Here is a 26,530-nt window from a genome sequence, read left to right on the forward strand (position 1 = left end):
ATGATTCTCAATAGTTACCATATTTCAGAGCATGGCAGAGGGGGAGGGACTTTGCCCTCGTCATCTGATTCTAGGGTGTTGTCCACTTGTGGTTTGCTTTTCCTAAGCAGACCTTCCCTTTTCTAACATTAGTCTGAATCAGTGAAAGCACTCACTTTGTAGAACAATACACCACTTGACTGATGTCAAAGTTGTCATATTTTTCAAAATAATACACAATTCTTTTATCAATGAAGACAGACATGGAAGACAGCAAGCCCCCCCTTCAATAAAACATCAAAATAATACATTTGCTAGGGTTCATAGGAGGTCCCTAGAAATGTAACACAGAACTGATATAAGATGTAATTCTGTCTGTTCAGTATTTATCTTAATAAGACCAGTGAAATAACATATTGAAAAAATTATCTTTTTTGTTTGTTAATCTTAACTTCATCTTCCTTTAAAGCATTTTCTTTAAGACTTACTTAACAGGATTGTAAATAGATGAGAATTTTCTTCTTCCACCTAGAAAGGCAACGAGCCAGAAATAGCCAGATTTCTGTCTGCATGGAAGGAAGGAAGAAAGCTAAAATTTTATTTTGCTTTGTTATTCGTTAAAGGAAGAAGTTATTTTTGACTGTCAGTAGGAAGCTCAGTATAACTTTAAATATAAGAAAAACAATCCATTTTAATAGGGAAAATAAGTTTTGGGTTCTCCCATTTATTTTCTGGTTTAGATTTTGAGTAATTGGAGAGAAGAACGATACCAGGACGACATAAAAGCACGGCAGATGATGCATGAAGCATTGCAACTTCGCCTAAATTTGGTAAGGGGCATTTCTAGTGCTTTCCCTCCATTACACTTAACCTTAATGTGAAAATACCTCTAGCTCTCCACTTCTTCTCTGGTCATCCCCTTCGTTACAAGGTGTGAGGCCTTCCACTGTTTGCTTTGACAACTCCCCTGTCTCTCACGTGTCTGTCCTCCCTGGTGCTGACCTTCCTGTCTGGTCTGAGTTCTAGAGGGTGTAGGTTTTTTTGGGCATTGGTATGCTTTTCCAGCCCCAGGAAACCTCTCGTTCTTTTCAGTTTGTGCTAAGAGTAGGTCTGAGAAGGTTACTGTTTTGAGATGAATTAGCTTTTATTATACTCATTTAAAAACCCTATGTATAAAAATGTGCAATAAGTAGAACTTTTGTCAGACTCTCCATCAGATTGGTCATTAAAATAAATTCGACAGGGAGGCTATTAAAAATTTCTCACACATTGCACATTTCTTTGAATTTTTCTTTTCCCATTGAAAAAGTCTCAGTGAAGTCTATTCTGGAGGAGGAGGACTTGCCTGTTATTTGGCAGTTATCATTAACTTAATTCCCGCACATGAGTGAGTAGACCTGGGGCCAGGCCTCCTGCTCCTCAATATTCTGTGTTACTGGATATTTCCAAGTGTTAGTGTGATAACAGGCTTAGATGCAGTAGTAATTGAATAACACAAAGTCATAGATAATCAACTCACCTGGTTTTGATCTCTTCAGATTGGACTAAAGTTATATGGTAAAACTGGGTGTTATGAAAGATTAGGAACAAAAGAAAGTTAATTTTCCTATTATTTAATTCATATTGATGTTGTGCCCACACTCAGGTCCCTCTTCTCCTCCTACCCCACCCCCTTTTTTTGAAGGACCAAATACCTGTGCTGAAGGAACCAAAAAACAGTGACAAATAGGTAGCTAGGTAAGAGAGAAGGTATGATAACCCATAAATTAGAGTCTTGTTATTGTTGTCTGTCTGTCTGTTTGTTTTTTAACAAATCAAAATTGGCTACATAAAGTGATGGGGATGGTATTTTCATTGGAATAGAGTTTTATTGTAATTTTTCTCGTGCCAGGTGGGCGGAATGTTTGACACTGTGCAGAGGAGCACCCAATGGACGACAGATTGGGCCCTCCTCCTCCTCCAGATCATTACTTCTGGAACTGTTGACATGCACACTAACAAGTATGTTCTTACTTCACATTTAGCATGCCGCACACGTGCCTAGTAGAAGCTTTGATAGGCTGACTACAAATCACCTCTTACTCTCTTAGTTACCATCAAAAGTTCTGTGCCTTAAATAAAAATGCTTTTAGTTAAGGGTATGTTGGTTTTGCTCTAAGGTGAAAATAAATTATTTTTTTCCCCCCTCTTAGTGAATTATTCACAACAGTTCTTGACATGCTGGGTGTTTTAATCAATGGAACTTTAGCCTCAGACCTATCAAATGCATCCCCAGGAGGATCTGAAGAGAACAAACGTGCATACATGAATTTAGTAAAGAAACTGAAAGTAAGTTTGTGGCCTGCTTATATATTATGATCTCAGGTAGTTTATGCATTAGTTTTTTACTGCATTTTACCTTAATTTACTGTGTTAAGTTAGATGTTATGTGGTTATTTTGCTATTTGCTTTACCTCAGCTTACTAGTACTCAAAAGTTATAAGCATATAGCTTGAAGATATTTCTTTAAAAAATGATATTCACAAAATATTTAACTTTTAAGGAACTCTAGAAATCTACTATCAAATGTATAACAAAGATGCCCACATTGGATTTAGGATTAATCCATGCTTGGACTGGCCCGTGTAATTGAAAAGTAACAATTTACATTGATATTTCTAAACCCAGTTCATTTGAAAAATCAATAATGCAATCTTTGAAGTAAACTGTAAACAAATGGTGCAGAAAAGAAAAAAGATCAATATATCTGACGACCATAGCAATAAAATAACCAATGATTACCTTGCGGTCTGACCCTGGATTTGAGAACGTGTTCTGTGCTGCAGCTTCTGCCTTCTGCTGGCAAATACTACACAGGATTTTTGTCATTTCAGCACTGCGATACTTGTTGTGTAACCAGGGTCCCACTGTATGTGTTCTATTTTCTACTTAAATAGAAGAAATGAAACATACTCACTACTCTAATTGAAAGCAGCATCATAGACCATGTTCAAGGTTAAAGAACATTCTGGCTACAAAAAAGGAAATGTTTCATAGAGAAACTTCCTTCTCACCAACTTTTGCCTTCGTTGTAATTTCTGTCCCACTTCTCTATCTCTTTTGTTTTGTTTGTTTGTTTGTTTGTTTGTTTTTTTAGAAAGAGCTAGGAGACAAGAGATCAGAAAGTATTGACAAAGTTCGACAGTTGCTACCTTTGCCAAAACAGACATGTGATGTCATCACTTGCGAACCTATGGGTTCCTTGATTGACACAAAGGGAAACAAAATTGCTGGATTCGACTCTATAGATAAAAAACAGGCAAGAGTAAATGTTTGTTTCTTGTATATATTTTCTTGTCTTCCTATAGGGTATATGAAATGCCTCAATTTTACAGTTTCTTGATTTATTTTTTTTTAAGCATGGTCTTGTCATTTAAATGCTTTGGTCATTGGCATTGTATAGATATTCATTTAATGCTCTACATGAATTTAAGTGAATTTGTGAAACCTGCTGAAGGAAAACTAAGTAAAAATGTATTGTTAAGAGGCACCTGGGTGGCCCAGTTGGTTAAGCATCTGCCTTCAGCTCAATCGGGATCCCGGGGTCCTGAGGGTCCTGGGATCGAGCCCAGACCCTAACTCTCTGCTCAGCAGAGTGCTCTCTCTCTCAAATAAATAATTTTTTTTAATGTACTGTAAAAATAAAAGAAGGCTAAGACCAGATTTGATTTTACTTCAGAGTTGACAGCAACATGTTTAGATGAGAAAATTTTGATTGATAAATTCTTCATGTAGTAAGCTATTTTGAGTAAAAAATATTTTTAGGGTGATGGTACTTAATTTTCTCCTCAGTTAAACGATATTTCATTGAACACCTGTTTTATATAGGTTATTAAACAAGGTTCCCTTAAATATGAGAAGAGTGGTTATTCTTTCAGTGAACATGGAGCAACCACAGAGATGAAAGACAGAGCTCTTACCCTTAAGCAGAAGTAGACAATCACAGTGTGGTGAGATTTGTGTATCATGGTACAGAGTGTTAGGGGTCCCTGAGAAATTGCTGTCACCCACCCTCAGATAAAGAGTAGATAGTCAGAATAGGTCCCCCCCCAAAACTGACACTAGAATTATTTTGAAGGATTAAGAGTTAGCTGGGAAGTAGGGAAGAGTATTATACAGGCCCATGGAAGAGTTTTCGCAAAGGTAAGAAAGAATGAGGTTCTTAGGAGAAATGCAGTGCTGTGTTAATTCAGAGTAACCCAAGTACTCTTACCAGTGTGGCTGTGGAGACAGAAAAAGGTAGCATTATGGGCAGGTTGAGTTTGCAGATTCATTTGGCTCTCTAGTGGTGAGACATCTAAAAACCATTCGGGTATGTGGTCTTTGCACTCAGAAGAGAGGTCCAAGCTCAAGACAGTATTAGGAAACAGTCAATTTATACATGGTAAATGAACCTTGATTTTGGGTTAATCCGTCCATGGAATACTTGTATTGATAAGAACAGGAGCATTCATATCTTACAGAGTGCCTGAGTAGTTGTTTTTGGGGTCATTCTGAGGAAAAATATTTTCTTCAAGTTGGTATGCCTGGGAAAGTACCAAGAGACATCACGAGTTAATGTCAAAAATGAGAAACCTTTATTTTCAGAAACAGAGTAACATTTCCTCTTCTAAACTTGGTAGAGAGAAGCTTGAATTAAAGGACTTTATTTGTACCCGATGGTATAAGTTACTTCTGTAGTAGTATTCCTTAACTATTCAGAAACTGGCTTATTAAGTATGTGAAAGATTCCTATACTGAATCAAGCCCATACATGTTTGGACTGAAGCTAATTTGGGCCCAATTAGAGGTTGACTGTAACTTGACTCTGAAGTTTTGTTTTATCTCAAAAACAATGATGACAACAAAAACTAGGATCCAAGGGGTTATAGTTTATGATAATTTAATAAAGGTCAACATTGCAGTACTTTCCAGAAAGTGTTTTTTTTCCTAAAAACAAAACAAAGCAATAAAAACCCTAAATGAAAAATACCTATTTACAGTAAAGTATACCGGACCACCTGGTGTTGCAGGCTGATCAGAATATGATGTGGCCTAAAGAAATGCAGAATTGAACTTCAGGGTCGGAATTCTTGCCGTGGCTCTCCAGTGATCTAGCTGGGTAACCCTGAGCCAGTGCATTTACCTGTCTGCTGTATGCTAGGGTGCTCTAAACCTCCCCACCATCCAGAATGTTCTTTGTATCCATGTCCTAAGCAAGCTTGCCTCTGAGTTAGGAAAAGATCTGAACGTGAGGTCACAGAGCATTATCTCAACCACAGGGTCTCCAGGTCTCTACAAAGCAGAAGGTGTCCCCCTGGGATTTGTTTGAGGGCCAGAAGAACCCAGCGCCTCTGTCCTGGGCCTGGTTCGGGACTGTCCGAGTGGACCGAAAGGTGATCAAGTACGAGGAACAGCATCACCTGCTGCTGTATCACACACACCCGATGCCCAAGCCCCGGAGTTATTACCTCGAGCCACTGCCCCTGCCTCCCGAGGAGGAAGAGGAAGAGCCCACATCTCCCGTCTCTCAGGAGCCGGAGAGGAAATCAGCTGAGCTGTCAGATCAGGGAAAAACCACAACAGATGAGGAGAAGAAGACAAAGGGAAGGAAGCGCAAGACGAAATCAAGCTCAAGAGTTGATGTGAGTAAGGGAAGTCGGGAGGCCTTTGGCTCACTAACACCTAGTGGGAGATTTAATCATGCCCAGAGTCTGTCCCTAGCAACAGGAAAAGCATTAGAAGCCTTATCGTAATAGTTGTAATCCTAACAAAGCTCTGTCTTAATTAATAGAATGGCACACGAACAGTGACTTGTCACAGACAACAGGATTATAGCTTCTGATTTTCCCTCCTCTACTGTTCATTACTTTAATTTTAGGCTTCTCTTGTGAATAATCTTTAATTAATATTTCAGTGCCTCATAATTCCTCACATTTGAAAGTTGAATTTCTTAGATCCCTAAAAATCTCATCTTCTTACATATTTGTATTATCTCATGTTTAAAATATTTATCATATTTTGAGCAGCTGACACCTGTAGTAAATTAATGTGAAAAACTATTTGCATTTCCCTAGCTAACATGCCATCTAATACATCCAGTAGGATGTTTCTGAGATTTCATATTTTAGCATTCCATCTTATTATCACGTGTGTGTGTGTGTGTGTGTGTGTGTGTATTCTTTAACATACTTTTAGATTTTATAAAAGATAAACACAATTTTTAAAAAGTTCCATTTCTTTTTTCCCTATTAACCTTACCTACCTATAACTGCATGTTCTTAAAAACAACAGAAATGTATGAGATGGTAATTTGGAAATAATTTTATAGCATTTATAGAATTAATGTGTAAAAATGTCTTTACATTTAAATTCACCTGGAAAAATACTTGAGAGAGAATTCGGAATAGTTTTGTATAAAATTCAAGGGTATTCTTGTACAATGGAAGAAATATTCTGAATATTTCATGATGTCATATTCAGATGTCATGTCTAATTATTATAATTTACCTATGTCAGAACCAAAACTTATATTTTCCTAGCTGATATCTTGGTGATTAATATTTTTCTAGAAAAGACCACCATCACTTTTAGATGCCACTTAAATGGCAGTGCCCTCTTTTCATAAAGTCTTCCTGCCAGTATTCCTCTGTCTTGAAGAGGTGCTCAAAAAGATCCAGACTGTCACTTCCTAAAATCTGGCCTCGCCTAGCTCATCAGTCCACATGGATAGATTTCTGTTTTTTTCAGATACAAAAGTCCTAAAACTTATCTCATTTCCTGAGTGAGTCCTGGTAATGTCGCTTCCTCCTATACTACTTCTGGAACTGCCCCTACCCAGCGGGTTATATTTCAGAGATCCAAGGATTTGTTTATCCTTTATCCTTTAGGTCTAGACTAAGAGAAGGGGGCTGAGGGGTGGTAGGGAAATTGAGACATCTGGGTGTGAACCTTAAAGACTTTGCATCTCTTAGAAGGAAGACGAAATCTGGGTGGGGAGAGCGGGGTGCAGGCAGATGGTGGAGAGTCTGTGTCTTTAGGTTGCTGCCTTGAAAACTGGCAATAAAATATTGTCTAGTCAGGGACTGGTCCTGAAGTATTGTGGGTCTTTCTGGCCTCATTCTCATCCAGACCCAACATATCAACAAGGCTTCCTAAGATGACCCAGGATGAAATGATCCCCAGAGACTTAGCATCTGAAGATGTGGTTTCAGTTGTAGGCAATGGTCAGTGTTGATGTGCTTTTAGTATTTCAAAAACAAACTTCAGAAGTGATCCTTTTATATTTTCCCTCCACTTCTTAAGTGCTTCCTGAGTCAAAAGTTTTTACTCAAATGAGTGTTTGGCAGAGAACACGCTGACACTCTTGCCTTCCATCTTCCCCTCTATAAAAACAGCCCTATCCACTGGAACAGGCACTGGCTCAAGTAATGTGATACGATGAATTTGCATTCGTTATCTATATAGTTTGTGAAATTAAATAACTTTTTTTTTTAACTTTATGTTGAAGGAGTATCCACAGAGCAACATATACCGAGTGCCTCCTAACTACTCACCCATTTCCTCCCAGATGTTGCACCATCCACAGTCCACCTTGTGGGGCTACAACCTCATGGGTCAGCCCCAGCAGCCGGGTTTTTTCCTTCAGAATCAATCTCTTACTCCAGGTATGTGAAGAGAGAGTGAGGTCGGGTCACTCTGAGATGCGAAGTAGCTTGGCGTTTTCTTTACTTTTAACCTGAAATCATCACAAAATGTGGGAATTGCAAGAACTGAGTTCTCAGTTGACATTCCTGTAATCCTTTCCACTTGAAATTTTTTCTTCTTCTTCTAAAATTAGGGTTTTTAAATATGTCTTTTAATCTATTTTTGACTGTCACATAGATGATCATATTCTAATTGTAAGAATCAACTAATACCTGGCATATAGAGTAATTTAGTATGTGGCCAACTTGGGAGTGTTTCTCAAATGTTACAGTACAGTTTTAGTTGCTAGGTTATGTTCTGAGTTGGGAGATTTCATTCGATGTTAGAAGGAAATTAGCCACTGATGAAAATTTGCACTGTCAGATATAAAGTTGACAAAAGTTGTATGTTGTGAAATTTGTGTGTTTTTATCAGATATAATTCTTATTGGTGTTTTTAAAAATTAGATAGTATTGCACAGTATCTTTATTTTCTTGTGTTTTAAATTGTAAATTGTTTATACTGTGAAGTATCTCAGAAATTTGGTTCAGCAATAGATTGAGACAACGAAGAAGGAAAACTACTGAATCTATAGTAAATGTTCCTGATTTTAGTATTGCTTCCTTTCAAGCCCAGGTAGACTTTATATCTGAAATGAATATTTCCTAAATAAAAAATCTCTTACTTAGAAATGAATTTAATTTTTTTTTCCTAAATGACAGTGTGCTTGTTCAACAAATGGAGTATTTTGAGATCTTAGTCTGTATGTTGTGATTTTTATTGTGATTTGAGTATGACATCTTGAGGCCTAGGAAAGACATTGTTTAATTCTTGGCTTACAGCAAGGGAGAATCCATATTTTGTCCTCTAAATTAGAGGTTGAGAGGACTGGTCTGGAAGTTATAGTTACAGGTTCAGGACTGGCTCAGCCACTCCCTGCTGTGTAATCTTGACCACGTCTTAATCTCTCTGTGCCTCAGCTTGGTTATCTGTACAAGAGATACTTTAATATATGTCCTCATAGAGTAGGTGATTCAATTATTTATTCAACAAAATGCATTAAACTTCATAATGTTCCAGACTCTGTTTTGGGTGATAGGGTATTGCAGTACACAAAATGAATGAAAGTGTTCATTCTTCTTTGAATGATGAAATAAGGGTTATATTATACACGCACACACATATACTGTGTGTGTATATAATTTAAAGTAAATTTTAGGCTCCATAGCTCAGGGGTTAGAGCACTGGTCTTGTATGGTAATTTTAAAAATGTAGCACACAGGTGATGGCCTAACCCTAATTCAGCAAATGATCTTAACATATTCCTACCTCAGGGCATTTGCACCTGCTGCCCACCACCCCCCTTGCCTGGAGTGCTCACACTTAGATATTTTCCATGGCTCATTGCCTCCCTCCTTAGGGCTTGGTCAGATACCATTTTCTCAGTGGGCTTCCATTGACCACCCTCTTTTATAAACAGTAAGCCACACCCCTTCCCTGCACCCTGTTCCCCTCTCCTTTATATTTCTCCATAGATCAGCACTTGGTTATATGTTATGTATTTAACTTACTGATTTATTATCCAGCTTTCCCATAATACTCTGTTGGGGCAGGTATGTTTTCTGTTTCATTCACTATAGTATCCTAAGAACTTAGAGCAACATCTGGCTTTTAGTAAGCTCTTAAAAACAGGTTGCTGAATGAGTGAATGCAGACTATAAAAGAGTAAACTAGACAATGCTAAGAGTGGAAAATAATACACAATTATTTTCTCATTTGACTTTCTCTTTTCATTTCCAAAGTTCTTGTGAATTCTGTAGCATTTTTAAACAGAAATTCAGTATGAATTGAAGACTAAGTATTTTATAAAGACCTATGTTTTCTTTCCCTAAAATACTATAAAAGGTATTTATAAGTTAAGGAGGTTTAGGTATTAGGTAAGTTTTAAGTATGATGACATGTAAGAAAAAATGATAAATAAAACAAGTATTTTATAGGGGTTTTATATGTGTGAATTGATTTTTGTAAAATGAGGAATCCTATGAAGTTGAAGAGTGTGTACACTCTACTTTCATTCATGTATAGTTAAAATGCAGAGGCATATGCCCCCTCAACACACATGTATGTGTGTATATACCGCCTCCCCACCCCCCAGTTTCTCTTTCTTTCTCATGTATACGCACTATTATGGTAAAGTTATAAGGAAATGTTTGGGAATATTAAACACCATATTCAGAATAGCATTTAGTGAGAGAAGGTGAGGAAAGTAAGTAGATAGGAATATACAGAATGCTTCAGGGATACTTACCCTGTTTCTTTAGTTAGCTCAAAGCTACAAGATTATACAAAAAGGAAAATTAAAAGAAAGTAGACTATGGCCTAATCCTTAGAAAGAATCCCCTTTACCTATAAAATAGTCCATTAAGTTTTTATGGATTAGTATAGTTCCAGTTCTTGCTTCAACAAAAGTTACCTTGCCATATGTTCTTAAATTGACTTTCCTCTTTTTTTCCCAGTGTTCTTCAAATGCTGCTGAATGATTTCATAAATCACATTGCTGGTTGTGGTTCTGAGTCTTTAAAAGAATGTGGGTTTTCAGCTTTAAAATGTTTGTTCCCACCATACAACTTACTTAAAAAAAAAGAGAGAAAACATCTTTCATGAGATAATTTATATAGAGGATTTCTTACACATATATGAAAGAATATAAACTATCTGGTAAATGACTGATTGACACCTCATTTGAAGCCAACAAATACTGAAATCTTTCCTCCCAAACTCTTAAAGGCATTTAACAAATTATGTATGCTAATATGTTAAGGATTTCCTTTGATTTCTCAGGCATCTCTATAATCAACATCTCCTGTTTGATTTCAAGCCTTCAAAAACATGTTTTGTCTTTCGAGTCATGGTATTTGAAGTTTCTCAGCCTTTCAAGTTTTGAAAGTATTTTCATGCCCTCTATGAGGAAAGAGGCATTTTATTTTGTCATGGTAAACTTAAATACCATGAGCTTCAAATTTGTTTAAAATGACAAAAGGGTTTCTATGCCTGGCTTAGGACACTTGGCAAATATACCACGAAGAAAGTACGCTCTATGCAGGTAATGTATTCCTCAGGGCCTTGCATAATTTAAAACCCACGTGATTTGACGTCATGCCCACGAGTCTGTTTCAGGCACTTCAGTTCAGCAGCTGAAGTGGGACCTCCGTGAAATCATTGAAATACTATAATTCACTCCTGCATCACTGCCCCCATTCTTTGGGAATAATGCAGTACTCAGCATATCTTTAATATTTGTATGGTGTGAGGTGGGGCCTTATTTTCCATTTGCTTGTAAAGTGAGGCTTAGAAGGTAAGGTTTCTGCGTTTTGATAAAATAGGGAAGACCTGTTGCATTAGCACGCGTTAGAGAGCCCTTCCTTCTGGTTGCTTTTGTAGGTGGCTCCAGACTGGACCCCACGGGCTCCTTCGTCCCCACCAACACCAAGCAAGCTCTGTCCAACATGCTGCAGCGGCGCTCGGGCGCCATGATGCAGCCACCCCCGCTGCACGCCATCACCTCACAGCAGCAGTTGATACAGATGAAGCTTCTGCAGCAGCAGCAGCAGCAGCAGCGGCTTCTCAGGCAAGCCCAGGCTCGACCCTTCCAACAGGTTTGTCTGGATCCAGTAGTGGAGACCTCTGCCTTTTGTTGGCTTCTCTAGCTAGGGATGAGTGTGAGGTAGTGGGCGTATTCTTCCTGCCAGTGTATCCCTGAGATCTCGTGTGAGCGCAGGTATAGCTCTCCTATAGGTTTATACCTCTGGTGTATTTTACTTTTATCACTGATCAAATAGGAACTTGAAGTATCTTAGGTTCTTTGAAAATATGCCTTAAAGCAAGAAGAGCTGATGACTCTCCAGTCACTGAGAAGCAGAAGGTCTTTCATCCCTATAGTGACCCTAACTAAGCACTCATTCCCTATAATTATTACCATATTCTGTACTCCTTTTAGCTCTTACTTTTGTTTGTTATTATTAGATTGAACACTCTGAAGTTCTATCTCTAAAGTCCTGATGTTTCTTAGGTTTCTCCCTATGGTGCCCTGCCTAGAGTCCATTTTCAGTATGTACTTCTATAGGAACGAATATATTACAAATAATAGTACATGGATACTTTCAATTTCATTCTTGATTTATGTCATTATTTTTGTGCCCTCTAACTCAGTTTTCTTTAACTTTTGAGATAACAGTGATTGTTCAACAAAACAATATAAAAAGAGGAGGTGAGATTGGGGATCCCCCATTTCTATATACTTCTTGTACTTACCAATTTTTCCAAAAAATGCACTATTTTGATGAGACTGAGGAGGATATTAATAATAGCAGCTAACACTTATAGAGCACTTACTATTTGCCAAAACATTTCTATGTGCTTTAAATGTATTAGTTATCTAAGATCCCACAATAACCCTGGGATTTAGGTACTTTTTTGAACCTCAAAGGAAGTAGACAATTCACAGGTGTATCCTGCTCTAAGAAAAACCATAAAACTTTGAAATTAGCAAGAAATCCTAATGCTTTAAAAAAAAAACAGGTGTATCCTGCTCTAAGAAAAACCATAAAACTTTGAAATTAGCAGGAAATCCTAATGCTTTAAAAAAAAGAATATCCTTTATGTCTTGCTAAACTTTCTAGGCCTATCTCCATTGTGTAATTTACGGCACTTTTGCATTCAGTCTACTTAGTAATTTGAAGGGCTGGAGGTAGGAGGGTTAGTTACATAGTCTTGAAAATGGTTCTTGTTTTTACATGTATTACAAGAAGGACAGGAGAGAGGAAATAGGTCAAATGCATGCTTGTCTCTCCCTGACCTCTAGCCATTGCTCCAACTCCCTGGATGTCAGGTAAGATGAGCCTAAGTTGCTCCTTACACAGAAGTGATGAGGATTTGATTAAAATACTAAGAAATACTTATCTTGCTTAAATAAGTGGCATTTTTGAAGCCATTTAAAAGCTTCAGTGGGATTTTAGCTATTCTTCAGGATGAGCAAAAATAGTTGTTACCATTGTTTCAAATATTGTCAAGATTTAAAAAAACTTGCTGTAAGTTGAGTAACCATCCCACCAGAGTGAATTCACCTCCTTTTTAAGGTAATTTAGACCTAAGTAAAAATATACCTTCCACTCAGTTTTTTTTTTTCCCCATATCTACCTTTTTATCACAAGGTATAATTTGTCTTATCAATAGTCCACTTTCCAACTTTTACTCCAAAGCTCAGTTTTGAATTGCTCTAAGTGATTCCTAGCATGGGGGAAAACTCGCTGGGCCATTTATAGGTAAACATGCTTTTCCTCAAAAGCTTCCCTTCTGATACAAGTCATGACAAGCAATTTCCTTTAAAGCACTTTTTTTTTTAAAGGAATTGAATAGAAAAATCTACATATAATCAAAGATTCTTGCATATTTGGAGAAGACAAGCTTATGACCTAAAATGTTACATGCAGGAGCCCATTACTTCTACATTTTTCCTCAAAATAGTCAAAAGTACCTGACTATTCTACTATTCTTTTACACCATGTAGAACTGTATTGCTTGTCCTAATAAGAATTAACAAGTAGTTCATTTTTCTGATTTTTTTTTTTGCCAGCTCTGTTTCTTTTTGTTTTGTTTTCTTCTCATTATTTTTGTCTTAACTTCCTTTCTTTTTTTGAGAAGTTGAGAATTCCTTCTTCGAGCAGTAAAAATACAACTTCGTAACAGTGATTGTACAATATTTACCTTCCTCTCCCCCCTGTATTTTTTTTAACAGTTGGTTGAAACTTGCTTTATTGTCTCTGATTCAGAAACAGATTTTTTTTTTTTTTAAATCTCAACATTCTTCAAATGTTGGATACTTGAGGGAAAATAGTATTCTTCTAAGGAAGTGAAATATACCCGTGGAGCAGTGAGATGGTTGTATGGTCCCACCTAGAGTCAGTGAGGTCACATGTAGCATTTGCCAGAGTGCCTGCACCTAGAAGGTTTGGGGGAAATGTTAGTTCCTTTCCTTTCATGCACAAACGATAAATATACCTAGAATCTAGCTAAGTAAGGTATTATGGCAGGAAAAAATTCTCCTTGTGGTAATCCTTAAACTGGAATAAAGGCAGCATCATATGGAATATAAGTGATAATGTTAAGTCGTTTTAATATATGGTTCTGGATGCAGTTGTTTTTCTACTAAGTACTGACCTGTATCCTTTTTGATAAGAAAAAATAGAGAAATGTTGATTCTAATTTTGTCCAGGACCATTTTTTCAGCTTACATGACTACATATAATGTGATTATCTCTAGCTACGTAAGAACTTGTCATGTCTTTATTTCTTATGAAATAGAAACCATTTTTCTTCTTATCCTAGCAATTTTCTAATTCTAGGAGTCCATTTTCTTAAATGTAACAAACGTGTTAGAGAATTTTCATTGATCTAAACCTTCAAAACTGAATTTTAGAATTTTAGCAGGTACTTATTTTAAAGACTGATGAGTTTCTCCAAGCCTTGGAATTGACTGCTCCTTAGGCCAGGAGCTCCCACCCTCTGGTAGCTCTCTTCTGATAAGGTCAGACACAGGATCTCATACTCTGTATTATCTTTACATCTAATGAGCAGAGGGTAGGAATTTATGAAAGGCTTATCAAATGAATGCATGTTTTTGAGAAAATATTTCCAGGAGCCTAGAGCTTCCTAATAGTCTCAATCCTTGGCAGTCTCATTTTTATCTACAAACTTATCTCAGCTTTCCTGAGTGCTTCCAGAAACTTCTTCCAGTGATCTGCTATGGTTCTTTTGAAAACCTAGATGGGGCAGGGAAAACATAAATTCGTGGATTCTGGATATGGCTCAGACCAAACAAGAATCCCCTTAGCCTCTTCCCACCTTAATGGAAAGAAGCTGATGTACCTAGGAATATCTAACCTTAGATGGTACACGAAAACTACAATATAGTTATAAAATAACCCTCTGTCCACTGCAGAAACTGAATATGTGCTTTGGTTGGAATTTTTCTGTTATAGATCATTTTTGTATTTCCTAAAGAATGTATTAAGGTATTGGTGTAGTGTTTAGAAAACAGATGCTAAATAGCTTGGATATTTTTAAGTATTTTCAATCAAATTATTTAATGCAATGATTGTAATTGACTGGACTTTCTTATAGCTCTAATACCTAGTGGTATACATAAGGATGTTCTGGCAAGGAAACTTATTTTCATTGTTTTTAGTTACACTCTTTATCCACGAAAGTAAAAATGATCATTCTCCATTCTTTACTCAATGTCCCTTATGTAAAGGGGATCTCACTGTAGCGAATATGTCACCTTTCTGTGCCTGAAAGCCTCATCTATAAAATGGAGTTAATGCAGTATTTCCTTTAAAGAGTTCTTATGAAATCAATGTTATAATGTACATAACAGCCCTTACAACAGTGGCTGGCTCATAGTAAGTGCTCAAAAAATGTTAGCTGTCATACTTGTTGTTAATGTTTTATTAGTATCATGAATATTATTTCAAAGGAAGTCTCTGTCCCATAAAAATGATTTTTATTTTCTTAAATATCTTAAGAATTGAAAGAGAGTAAGAACACTTCAAATGCTTTCCTCCTGTCATTATATTAATTGTCCGTAATAAGACTTGTGCTCATTGGCTGACCATAGAAGAGGCCAGTAAGAAGGAATGTTGTTTAGTTTTCCTAGTAGCCATTTTGGTTTCTTAAAGCAGTGAATTTTTACTGTCTAAGTTCTGTAATACAAACTTGAGAGGGGCTGATTCCAATTTCAGTGTTAAAAATATTCTTGTGTTCTATTTTCTGCATATCATGTGGAAATCACAAAATATAGAATATTGGTGAAAATAATGCAAAATGCTGCTTAAATTGTTTTCCAGTCCTCTTTCTTACATCCAATATTTTTCTTCTGACAGAAGGAACTTACTTCATCGCCCTCTCTTCCCCAACAACACCCCCGCCCATATCAGTTTTCTGCAGAGGGGGCTTTTGGAGGGAATCTAAGTTTGATCCATGAAAAGGACTTAATTGTTTGCCTTGTTTTATGGTATAGCTTTATCTTAATTTCCCCCTTTCAGTGCACAAAATCATTTTGCTGTTCTTTGTAGTTATCAGTCCCAGCCAGTTTATTTTAGTAGTCCAGAGAAAGACAAACAGTATGTTTAGCTTAAATTTGGCTGAAAAAGATTTGGAAGAATGCAATTGGTTATAGGCTACAGATAATCATATGGATATTGATGACGTTAAAGAGGAAGATTTCTGACAGAGGAGGGACATGTTGTGTACACTAATAGCTGGTGCTTACTTGTAAGAACATTAAGTTATTACCCACATGTCAGGTGCTATCATTGTTTATCTAAGTGAACGAATGCGATAACTTAATAAAAAACAATGACTGAGTCAGATCCCCAGAGTAGTTAGCTCCCTGGCAAAAATAAATCTGTAACATCCTGAAAACATGCCTCTTGGATTGATGTAACCCATTTAAGTTGAGTGGCTACCCTTTGTCTTGTAATTGAACTCTTACCCTAGGAATAGACCATCACCTTGGAATATCTGTTTCCTTTATTCTCTCCCTCTCTCACTCTCTAGAGGTGTATGTTAAACATACAGAGAAGAATAGAAGATATAACAACACTAATGGACTTACTACCTAGTTTCACTGAGTAATAATGTTCTGCCATTGGTCATTTAAAAAAATAAAACATTATAGTATGTCTACTCTCATTTTCCTTCTTTCCTATAAAGAGGTATCACTATCAAGACTTTAGTGTTTTTCTTTCTCATGATTTTTTTTTATACATTTACTACATATTTTTGCAACCATTAACATAAACATATAGTATTAATTTGGACTCGAAACTTAATATAATGGTCTCACATATGTATTGTTTTGTTTTGCAACTTTTTATTTTGATCAATTTTGAATTTTACCTACTTTGTTATATATAGTTTTATTCATTTGTCTTGGATGCTAGTCCATTATGAATATTAGCATAATATTTATCCATTCTCCTATTGATGATCATTTATATCCAGATTTTTCCTACTGTTAACAATGCAGCAATAAACACATTTAGTATGTTTCTTCTGGACATATGGAGGAAATTAGGTAGGGTATGTATTTGGAAGTGGAAATGCTGATTTTATTTCCAAAGTAGTGGTGATTCTCATCAGTTATAAATGAGTTTTTTCCTTTCTTCACATCCCCACCAACGCTTGATATTGTCCGATCGTAATTTTCTCATTCAGAGCAGGTGAAACAGTACTAGGACATTTAATTTCTGTTTCCCAATTACCTGTGAATTTAGGCTTCTTTTATAACTTTATTAGCTATTCAAGGTTTCCCTTCTGTAATTTTCCTGGTAGTGTAATTTCAATGTATTTCACAATAATTTTATTCTTATTTGCTGAAGGTAGACAGAATAGCCTTTTGAAACATACCTTGAGTTTTGACAGTTGCCTTTAATGTAGTCACTCAGATAGTATAATTTAAATACATCTCAATGACAAAAATGAACTTAGGAGAAAACCCTGGAACTAGTTAGTATGTCTTGAACCCTATGATTTTGTTTCTTGAATAGAAACCGCTATGTCCAGGGAAGTGGGTGCTTTACTTAATAATATTTGGCATTTCTCTGCTATTTGAATGATGAAAAAAAATGTTCATTTAATTTGCTGAAATTATAATTAGACACCTAAAGTCTGGAAAATAATGCACACAACTTGATTTTTTTTTTTTTAATTTTATATTTGACAGAGATCACAAGTAGGCAGAGAGGCAGGCTGAGAGTGAGAGGGAAGCAGGCTCCCTGCCGAGCAGAGAGCCCAATGCGGGCCTCAGTCCCAGGACCCTGAGATCGTGACCTGAGCCGAAGGCAGAGGCTTAATCCACTGAGCCACCCAGGCGCCCCAACACAACTTGATCTTTAGGAGAGAGGAGAGAAGGGGCGGGTGTTGAGAGTGGACAACTAATAGAAGATAGCTGTCAGATCCAAATACAAATGTACAGATGCAGTGAATTATATACCTACACCTAATATACTGAGAAAAGATATTTGCTTGGGAAATTCTTCCTATAATTTTTAGTCCTAAGTATAATAAATACTTTATCTATTAGGATAATAGTATAATAAAATACTTTATCTATTAGGATTGATAGTGCTTTGCCTTATCTTTAAACTCTGGGAAGAAAATTTTTTAACATCTCAGAAAAAATATCGCTTGGGATCCGTTTATAAAAATGATCAAACAAGTGAATTATTTACCTGAGAAAGAGAATTTTTCCACAGGCATCTAGTTACCTTTTTCTAAATCAGATTTTCTGTTAGTGTGTAAACACTGGTGGCCCTGGAATGATTTATTGTCTGTTTTAGTTAATTGTGCGGTTAACCTAATGCCCAGTTTTCATTTGCACGTAGGATGGAGCTATCTAATTCTATATCCTTCCACAGTATATGACCCACTGACCTGTTCACTTAACGTCTTGTGTGTTTAATGTGACCCACATGTCCTGAGTTGTCCCACTGGCTGTAGGCTGTGAAGGACTCTGACATCCTGTTGCTTCCAGTGGAGTCCCAACATCCCTTAGTTGTAGCAATCGTCTGTCTGCTAGTCCTCCTGCTTCATCTGTGTCACTAGTTAACTTCTGGGTTCTGCTCTCCCCTTTTATGAATATTACCATACGTGTCCAGTCTATAGTGATGTCATTGGTGTATGAATTAATAAAGCCTTTGTTAGGGCATGGGTTTTTAAGTCTTGACTCGTGAAACATTGTTTTAAAATGAACTATTTCATATGTATTGTGGCTACCCACATCACTAGGCTAAAAAAATCTTATCTGTATTGTCTGCCGTTTTCTTGCTGTCCCCTTTCTGTAGGACTTCTGTAACTCTGCTGTCTCCCTTCTGGAAGACTTTGACAACATAATGGTAACACCCCTGCTGTCATTCCTTTTTCTGTCTTTTTTTTTTTTTTTTAAAGTAAATTTTTATAGCATTACTATTTGAGCATCAGAGTGAGAAGCGGGGTATTCTTCCATAGCTGGTAAAACTTAGAGTCCTCATTTCACTGTTACTCACCTGATTTATGTTTGAGACTGTAACACAGAATCATGAATGCATCGACCATGTTTGATTTAATGGGATTTATTTCTGAAAGTTTTTCCCTTTGATTGCCTCATGATTTTCATCATTTATGTGTACGGTATAGAAACCAATAGACGTTCATGGCCTGGGCTTGGGAACGTAGAGCAGTTCGTGCACCTTCCTCTCAGTTCCAGTTTTGAACCCATCTATTCCTGAGCTCTTGCTTCCGTTTGTGGTAATTCACATCATTAGCAGAGGAACGCATGGCATGCTGATTCATAGGCCAGTGCAAGATAACGCAAACTGCGTGGTTATGAAACACACCCTTCTCATCACATCCCACTCACTGGCTATTCTCAAATTCTCAACAGAACGCATCATCTCTATTTTCTTTCCGGGACGGAGAGGATGTTTTTTTTGAGCATAGGTCTTGTGCATGCATGCCCTAAGATTTCACCTCTTCCGCTTTGCCTGGGCTAGCTAAGAATGCATGTTTTGCATTAAATTACTTATAGGTTTCTGTATCAGGTAGCCAACTCACAACATAAACCCAAGAAGCATTAGAATAAAAAAGAGCACACATCTCAGATGTGAATGTAAGTCAACTTGTTTCACTGCCAATTTTAATGGTAACATTTTCTGTACATTGGTGAAAATGTCCGTAACTGCATATTCAAGCTTTGAAAGTATTTAGGTTATTAAATACTTGTTATGTAGGCAATTTCTTCAGTAATTGTTCAGCAAGGAAAAATTTTGGAGACTTCTGAAAAGAATAAATTTTTCTAGACACTTTGTGGTGTACAGAGAGTGGGTGAGGTTTTTATTTAAAAACTTGAAGTAAACTTGATCAGATTAAAAAGTATTTTGCAGATAGCTTATGTTTGCTGTTGGTCATTTTGTTCAGATGATAATGCAATTTGGATAAAAGAGAATTTGAATCAATCAATGATTTTACTTTTTTTTTTAAAAAACGCATGTTTATCAAGTATTTAAAGTCATAAGTTTCTATGCTTTCTATATTCATTCAGATTAATGGAAATGCATGTATATATCTTTGCAATCCTTGTCACCATTCTTGATTTCCTTTAATATTCTCTAGTATTAAGAATGTAGTAAATGTAAATGCTCAACCAATCATCTATTCATCACTTACGGGCATATTAAGACTGTATTTTAAAAGTTCATTATTGTGTGAGATGTTTATTTTAGAATGATTCAGTTTGTTCCAGCCATTAATGTTACTGTTAATTGACTCTCAACCAAGTTATATTTTATATAAGAGCATTATAAAAGAATCAAGCATAACTGGTCTGCTGGACCTCCTGTATTTATAGAATTTTCTCTGTGTCTATTGTCTGCAATCAAAATACACCAGTATGGTGTAATGACCATAATTTCTGGTTCACACCATGTGTTATTTTAGCCTTGGGCACCATTACTCAGTATCTTCTGAACTAGTAGTTGCAAATAAAACCCTTTATGCTAGGTGACTCATAAAACATTACCCACTGATTTTCAGTGGGGACTTTTTATTATCCCTAAATCAGCATTATTAGAAAGAAAGTCACAAAATTTGGCTGCGGATTTTTTCTCTACTTGAGACACTTAAACACTGTTGAAAAGTTACTAAATAGGGATTTCAAAAATCCATTGTTAGTGGACTGAGTGAATAAAAAATCCCTGATTCTGAAATTCTGATTGTCATGCTTTCTGCCAGCTAATTGGAGGCATAATCAATTCTCTTTTAGAAAGAGGTCTTCCTATTTTTTTTAGTTGATTGTGGGAGAGTAATCACTAAATGAAGAGAACAAGACCCAGAAGAATGAAAATTATGTTTCAGGATGATTTATCAAGAATTTTAAACTTACTGGATGCATTTATTTCAAATAATGGAAAAGGCCTTTGAGTCACCATCTCTTTGAGTTCAGATACTTCCCTTGTCTGATTACAAATAAAGCCGTAAAAGAGAATTGTTCATATAAAGGCCAGGAAGATGGGTCAGTATTGAATAGCTCAGCTTCTTAAGGCTTTAGAAGGTAGAAGTTAAAAAAAAAAAAAAAAAAGGTAGTGGATTTAAGTTTCTTATATAGAAGCAAGCCCAAAGCAAAGTGCATAGACACAAACTTAGACCACATGTAGGAATTCACCTCAGGTAACAATGTAGAGATGTCTATGTAGTTGCCGGAACTTCCCAGTTAGCTGTGGCTTATTCCTTTAGCACATGTGAGACAGGTATCTGAGCCATGGGACCTTGAGCAGGGGCACAGCCATGTGTTATTTTCTCTTCTAGCGATGTGCTCAAAGTCAGATGTCAGCTGGCTAGACACAAGTATTTGGTCAAAAACTGGCCTCCCTCCCGCCTTGTTGTTTGGCTCACAAAGGAATGCGAACTCTTTTTTTTTTTCTTTTTTAAAGATTTTATTTACTTGAAAGAGAGAGAGACAGGGACAAAGCATGAGTACAGGGAAGGAGGCAGAGGGAGAAGGAGAGGCAGATTCCCCCTCCCCCCAGCAGTGAGCCTGATGGGGGGTTCCATCACAGGACCCTGAGATCATGACCCGAGCCAAAGGTAGAGGCTTAACCCACTGAACCACCCGGGTGCCCCTAAAAATATGAACTTAACATTACCTTTGGTTGTTTCAATTAAACGGAATAAATCAAGAGGGGGAAATTGAGCTACTTTGCAGATATTAATGCACAAATAAGTAATTATTAGAATGATAGATGCTAAAAATTAAAATTGAATTTTTAAAACAAAAGATGGTGCTAAAAAATATGGGGCTAGTGGGAAGCACTTGGTAAACTAATTTATGGTGAAGTATAAATCCAAATTTACTTCTGGAACTCTTGGTTAACAGATAAAACTAAATTAAATCTTAGATTTTTCTCAGTATTTATTGAGCACTTAGTATGTGCCAGATACCATGCTAGAAACTGTTTAAAAATAAAGCTTAGAATGTTTTCAGAAAATAACAAATACGTGGATTATGTATAACTAAGGTGACCATATGTCCTGATTTGCCAGGCCTGGTCCCACTTTGTACCTCTTGTCCTGTCCTATCACAGTTGGATGATATTATATAGTCTCTTCTTGATTTAATGCAGCAAAACCACCCCCACTAATGTTAAGAAACTTACTAAAACTGAGTCTTTAGTATCCTTGCTTACTCCCACACTTTGGTCCTTGTTTGGCATTGGTAAAGTCTTTCAAGTCACTAAAGGAACTTCTTATTCACTCTGTATTCAACAAATTCAAATGTTTGTACAATTATTGATATAATGTGTTTCTAGCATTATTCTGGGGAAAACCAAAAGTAGGGCATTTCAGTTCTATGGGAGAGACTGGGGTATCTTTCATTCAAGGAAACATGATGATAAAGCCATGCACAGAGTACATGGGGACTGTTGGCCAGCTTGGGGTGTTTGATTTTCCCAGAAAGGATATTGCAAATCTGAATTATTATCTATTATATAAGTCAGGAAAAATTGGTGGTAGGAGAGAGCATAGTATGTTCATAAATAGTTTACCTTAAGACAAAAATGACAGAGTATGCATGAATTTTACAGTGTAAAAACTATATGTGAGATTTTTTATCCCTTTCTCTGTTTCTTTGAAAGTTATTGTTTTACCTTACGTGTTAATTTTGTGAATTTTTTTTTAACGTAGAATAGTTTTAAAGTCCTGTTTCTTAAGTGTCCATGATCTCAACTGTTAACTTGCCAACAAGAGTGTTCCCCGGTAACTGAGCTATTTCCCTTCTAAGTATTCTAGTTTACTCCACATGTAAGTCATAGTTCCTTTTGTAGGGTTCTTCAATAAGCAGAGGAAGAGTGAAGAGTGTGAAAAGGTCTGTCTTTATGTATCTGAGTGCAGCTGTCACACATAGATCACATCTTGTTTCCCTCTAAGACAAAACAGGGTGTGGGAATTATAAACTACTATGGATCTCAAGATTTTAATTCACATATAAATAATTCATATTTCTTCCTTTCTGTAAAAAGGATAATGTGCAAATACTTGTCCCCATAAAAAAGCAAAATAGTGTGTTTCAGAGACCTTATATGGCATTGTCAGGGAGCATGGATTTGAGGAGCGGCATTTAACAATGTGGTTGATGCAGTGTTTGGAAGACCAAAAGTCTTTCAGATATTCTGGGGGGAAAAGTTTCAGGTCCCGGATGGCCATGCTGTTGTGGAATGAGTTGGGACTATCTTCCTTAGACCCAAGTAAATACAGACATAATTGCACTTGGATTAATCAGCTAAAAGCTGAGGGTATCTCTATGGTCCCTTATTCTTGAAATTTAGATGCTTGTTGAAACTATTATATGCACTCTCAGAAACTTTTGTTTGGCCCATGGATAGATGGATAGTCACCTTAGGAAATGCTCCCAAGTAATTCTATGAGGATCAGAGTTAGAATTTTACTATAGAGTGTATACATTTGGTTTCGATATTTCAGTAACAAATCTTAATAAGATTCTCTTTTTGATTAGAGTGAGTTGTAGAGGCTCCATGTCACTAAAGGGTAAGCACCCAGTGAAGATTTAAATATTTCCTTTTTTTTTTTTAAATAAGATTTTATTTATTTATTTGACAGAGAGATAGGGAGCACAAGTAGGCGGAGTTGCAGGCAGAGGGAGAGGGAGAAGCAGGCACTCTGCTGTACAGGGAGCCCGATGTGGGACTTGATCCCAGGATCCTAGGATCATGACCTGAGCTGAAGGCAGCCGCTTAACCGACTGAGCTACCCAGGCACCCTAAATATTTCCATTTTTAATATCACATATGGAGACATCTTGACATAATGGTGAGAGCCCTGGTTGAGTTCAGATAATGGCTCTGCCAGGTCGAGCTTGGTGAGCTTGGTAATCTGCTTAAGTTCATTGAACCTGGCTTTTTCTCTGAAGAAAATGAGTGAGGATGATCCTCTCTTTCTGCAGAGTTCTTGTGAGAAAATGGGAGTAAGACCAAGAAGTCCAGTCTCTGGGACATTAAAATAGATGTTTAATAATTGTTGGTGTTTACCCTCTTAAATTAAATATTTAGTTTTCTCTCTGTTAGAAGAGTCTACACTACTTTCCAAGCACATTAAATGGTGTTATAGAAGTATAATTTAACACTTTTGGAAAATGAGGTTATCTGTTCTATAAAAGAATAGTAAAATATTTTGGAGTAAACCCCGTTCTTTATAATCAGTAAGTCCTGTAAAAACCTAGGGTTGGTTGGAAGCTAGACCTCTTTTTGGGATGATTATTGCAAGCTTCCACGAAATAGCTTCTGACACCATAACATAAAACACGTACAGCTGCTCTTATAAATATATTTCTTTTTCAAAGGACAACACGTGTATTAAGACTGGTAAGCAGAATTTCATTGGTTTCATATTGTAGTTCATTAGAATTATATTTGCTACTGATGTATTACAAATTTTTATTCTCATGGATGATTAGTTGTAGGAGATACCAAATTCATCTCTTGGCTACATGGTTAAATAGATAATTTTTAGATCACTTGAAGAAACTTCATTAAAAAGTCATGAAATTTGTATGTGCCTCATGCCTTTCAGTCTAGAGGGGCATTTATATCCTAGGCTGTACAGGAAAGCTGTCTCAGAGCCTTTCTGATAAGTGGACCATCAATTATTTTGGCTTGTATTTATGTCTGTGTTACTGTTGGAAACATCTACAGTCTTTGGAAGAAGTAAATTTTATAGTCTCTATACACCTAGAAAATTGATGAGAAGTTATATTTAATGCAGTCTGGAAATCTCTAAGTTGTATAATCATCTAATAAGATTTGGTGTCATGTGTTATTAGGGTTATTAGCCAGGAGCGCAAATGATGTGCTTGCTGTTATGATCAAGAGTCCACCTCGGCTTTGTTTTCCAGGGCCCACCAGGGGACCAGGCTGCTCTCTTTGCTGCACAAGCTCGGCCCTCCCCTCAGCTCTCCCAGTACCCAGGGCTGCAGCAAGCACAGGTATCTGCATTTGCTTTGTAGATGCTGCTGGGATTTTTAATGTTTTTTGGAGTGGGAAACCAAATAAATGGGCATGTAGAAAGTAGTACTTCTGCTTATAATTGACCTCTCAAAAAAAGCATTCCCAGTGATTAACAAGTCTTATGACTGACTGATTTAAAAAGCATAAAACATTTCAGAACGTTCTGGAGTTAAAAATATAAATACCTTTGTACTAATGATGATGGTAGATGTTGAAATGCTTCACAGTCCCAGAATACTTATTTTATGTTACGATGAATAATGACTTAATTCGTGATGGAATTTATCATATTAAAAGATAAGGTTGCAGAGGAATCATGGTAGACTAAGAAGGTAATTGGCCTTGGAATCAGCCCCTGTCGCAATTCCTGGCAACTTACTAGCTGTGTAACATTGTGCGTGTGATTCTGTGTCTTGGTTTCCTTCTTTGTAAAATAGAGAGGAGCGTGTGAGGATTTAAGACAACCTGTGGAACCAGTGTGGCACCAGGTCCATGGTAGCCGCCCAGCAAATGATGGACTTGCCTCAGTATAAGTCAACTCTGGAGCTATTTTTTTCCCAATAATTTTGTTGCTTTTGCATCTCTGTACTTTTACTCTGTCCATCTCATAATTAGGAGCCCGGGGATGCTGACAAGACTGCTGGTGGGGCTAGCAGTTCACACTGTGCCCACCACTAAAAGGCAGTCTGAGATCCGCTCTCACAGGCACTGAGCCCCACAGCTGGATCCATGCCTGCTGCTGGCTGGAAGGTGATTATGCATTCCTCTGCCTTCCACGTCAGAGTCATTAGACCACCTCAGTGTGTGGTTCTTTGAGGACTGAAGAGCAGGCCTCTTCCATTTCAATCAGCATTCCATTCTGTAACTTGCAGATAGCCACCCAGCAGAACATCAGGTTTTTCATTGATAGTAGGCGTTGAGATTTAGGGGCACAGATTATTAATATTGAATAGAAAAATTAAATATTCAGAGTATTGGTAGAGTGCTGAAAGGGGCTATAGTCCAACAAGGACTAGAGGATATTGAGTAGTCCCCAGTTATACCCTTACTGTGAGGTTAAGGTATCGTGTTTTTGGTTTTTGGTAACTGGTTAGTTACTACAGGCAAATTCATCAGATCCAAGGTGGAGGTGTAGTTATCAGGAAAGTGTACTCCATCATTGTATTTACATTGGACATAGATAGCTTTTCTTTCTAATTTTGGAAATGAAATTAATGGTGCTTGGGATCTGTTGAACATCTATGTCATCTGTGCACTTCAGGTATGGATGCTTGCCTGATTATTTCTATACAGAAACATGTCTTTCCTTCCCTCACAATAAGCAACCGATTCTAAAACTGATCTCTTAACCAAATGACAAAACATGATTATGTTTTGTTTTGTTTCGTTTTTTATTAACATATAATGTATTATTAGCCCCAGGGGTACAGGTCTGTGAATCGCCAGGTTTACACACTTCACAGCACTCACCATAGCACATACCTCCCCCATTGTCCATAACCCAACCACCCTCTTCCTATCCCCGCTTTCCCTGGCAACCCTCAGTTTGTTTTGTGAGATTAAGGGTCTTTATGGTTTGTCTCCCTCCCGAGCCTATCTTGTTTCATTTTTTCTTCCCTACCCCCCAAATTTATGCTGAGCGAAATAAGTCAGTCAGAGAAAGATAATTATCATATGATCTCCCTGATATGAGGAAGTTGTTTTGTTTAAGATTTGTTTATTTATCAGAGAGA

At 36.9% G+C, this 26,530-nt stretch overlaps 1 protein-coding gene across 2 annotated transcripts in view; it reads left to right on the plus strand.

Moving 5' to 3' along the window:
• MED12L (mediator complex subunit 12L) overlaps window positions 1-26,530 on the plus strand; it is a gene marked incomplete at its 3' end in the record, with an annotated part of 315,066 nt that overhangs the window by 271,190 nt on the left and 17,346 nt on the right. For both annotated transcript variants that reach the window (XM_080823907.1, XM_080823908.1), the window contains 8 exons: window positions 720-809; window positions 1,871-1,980; window positions 2,172-2,307; window positions 3,116-3,277; window positions 5,280-5,642; window positions 7,508-7,664; window positions 11,125-11,339; window positions 24,686-24,775. In XM_080823907.1, the coding sequence (XP_080680033.1) occupies window positions 720-809; window positions 1,871-1,980; window positions 2,172-2,307; window positions 3,116-3,277; window positions 5,280-5,642; window positions 7,508-7,664; window positions 11,125-11,339; window positions 24,686-24,775 (1,323 nt within the window). The remainder of the gene's footprint in view (window positions 1-719; window positions 810-1,870; window positions 1,981-2,171; window positions 2,308-3,115; window positions 3,278-5,279; window positions 5,643-7,507; window positions 7,665-11,124; window positions 11,340-24,685; window positions 24,776-26,530) is intronic.

Source organism: Martes martes, assembly GCF_963455335.1.
Source record: "Martes martes genome assembly, chromosome: 1".
Lineage (NCBI taxonomy): Eukaryota > Metazoa > Chordata > Mammalia > Carnivora > Mustelidae > Martes > Martes martes.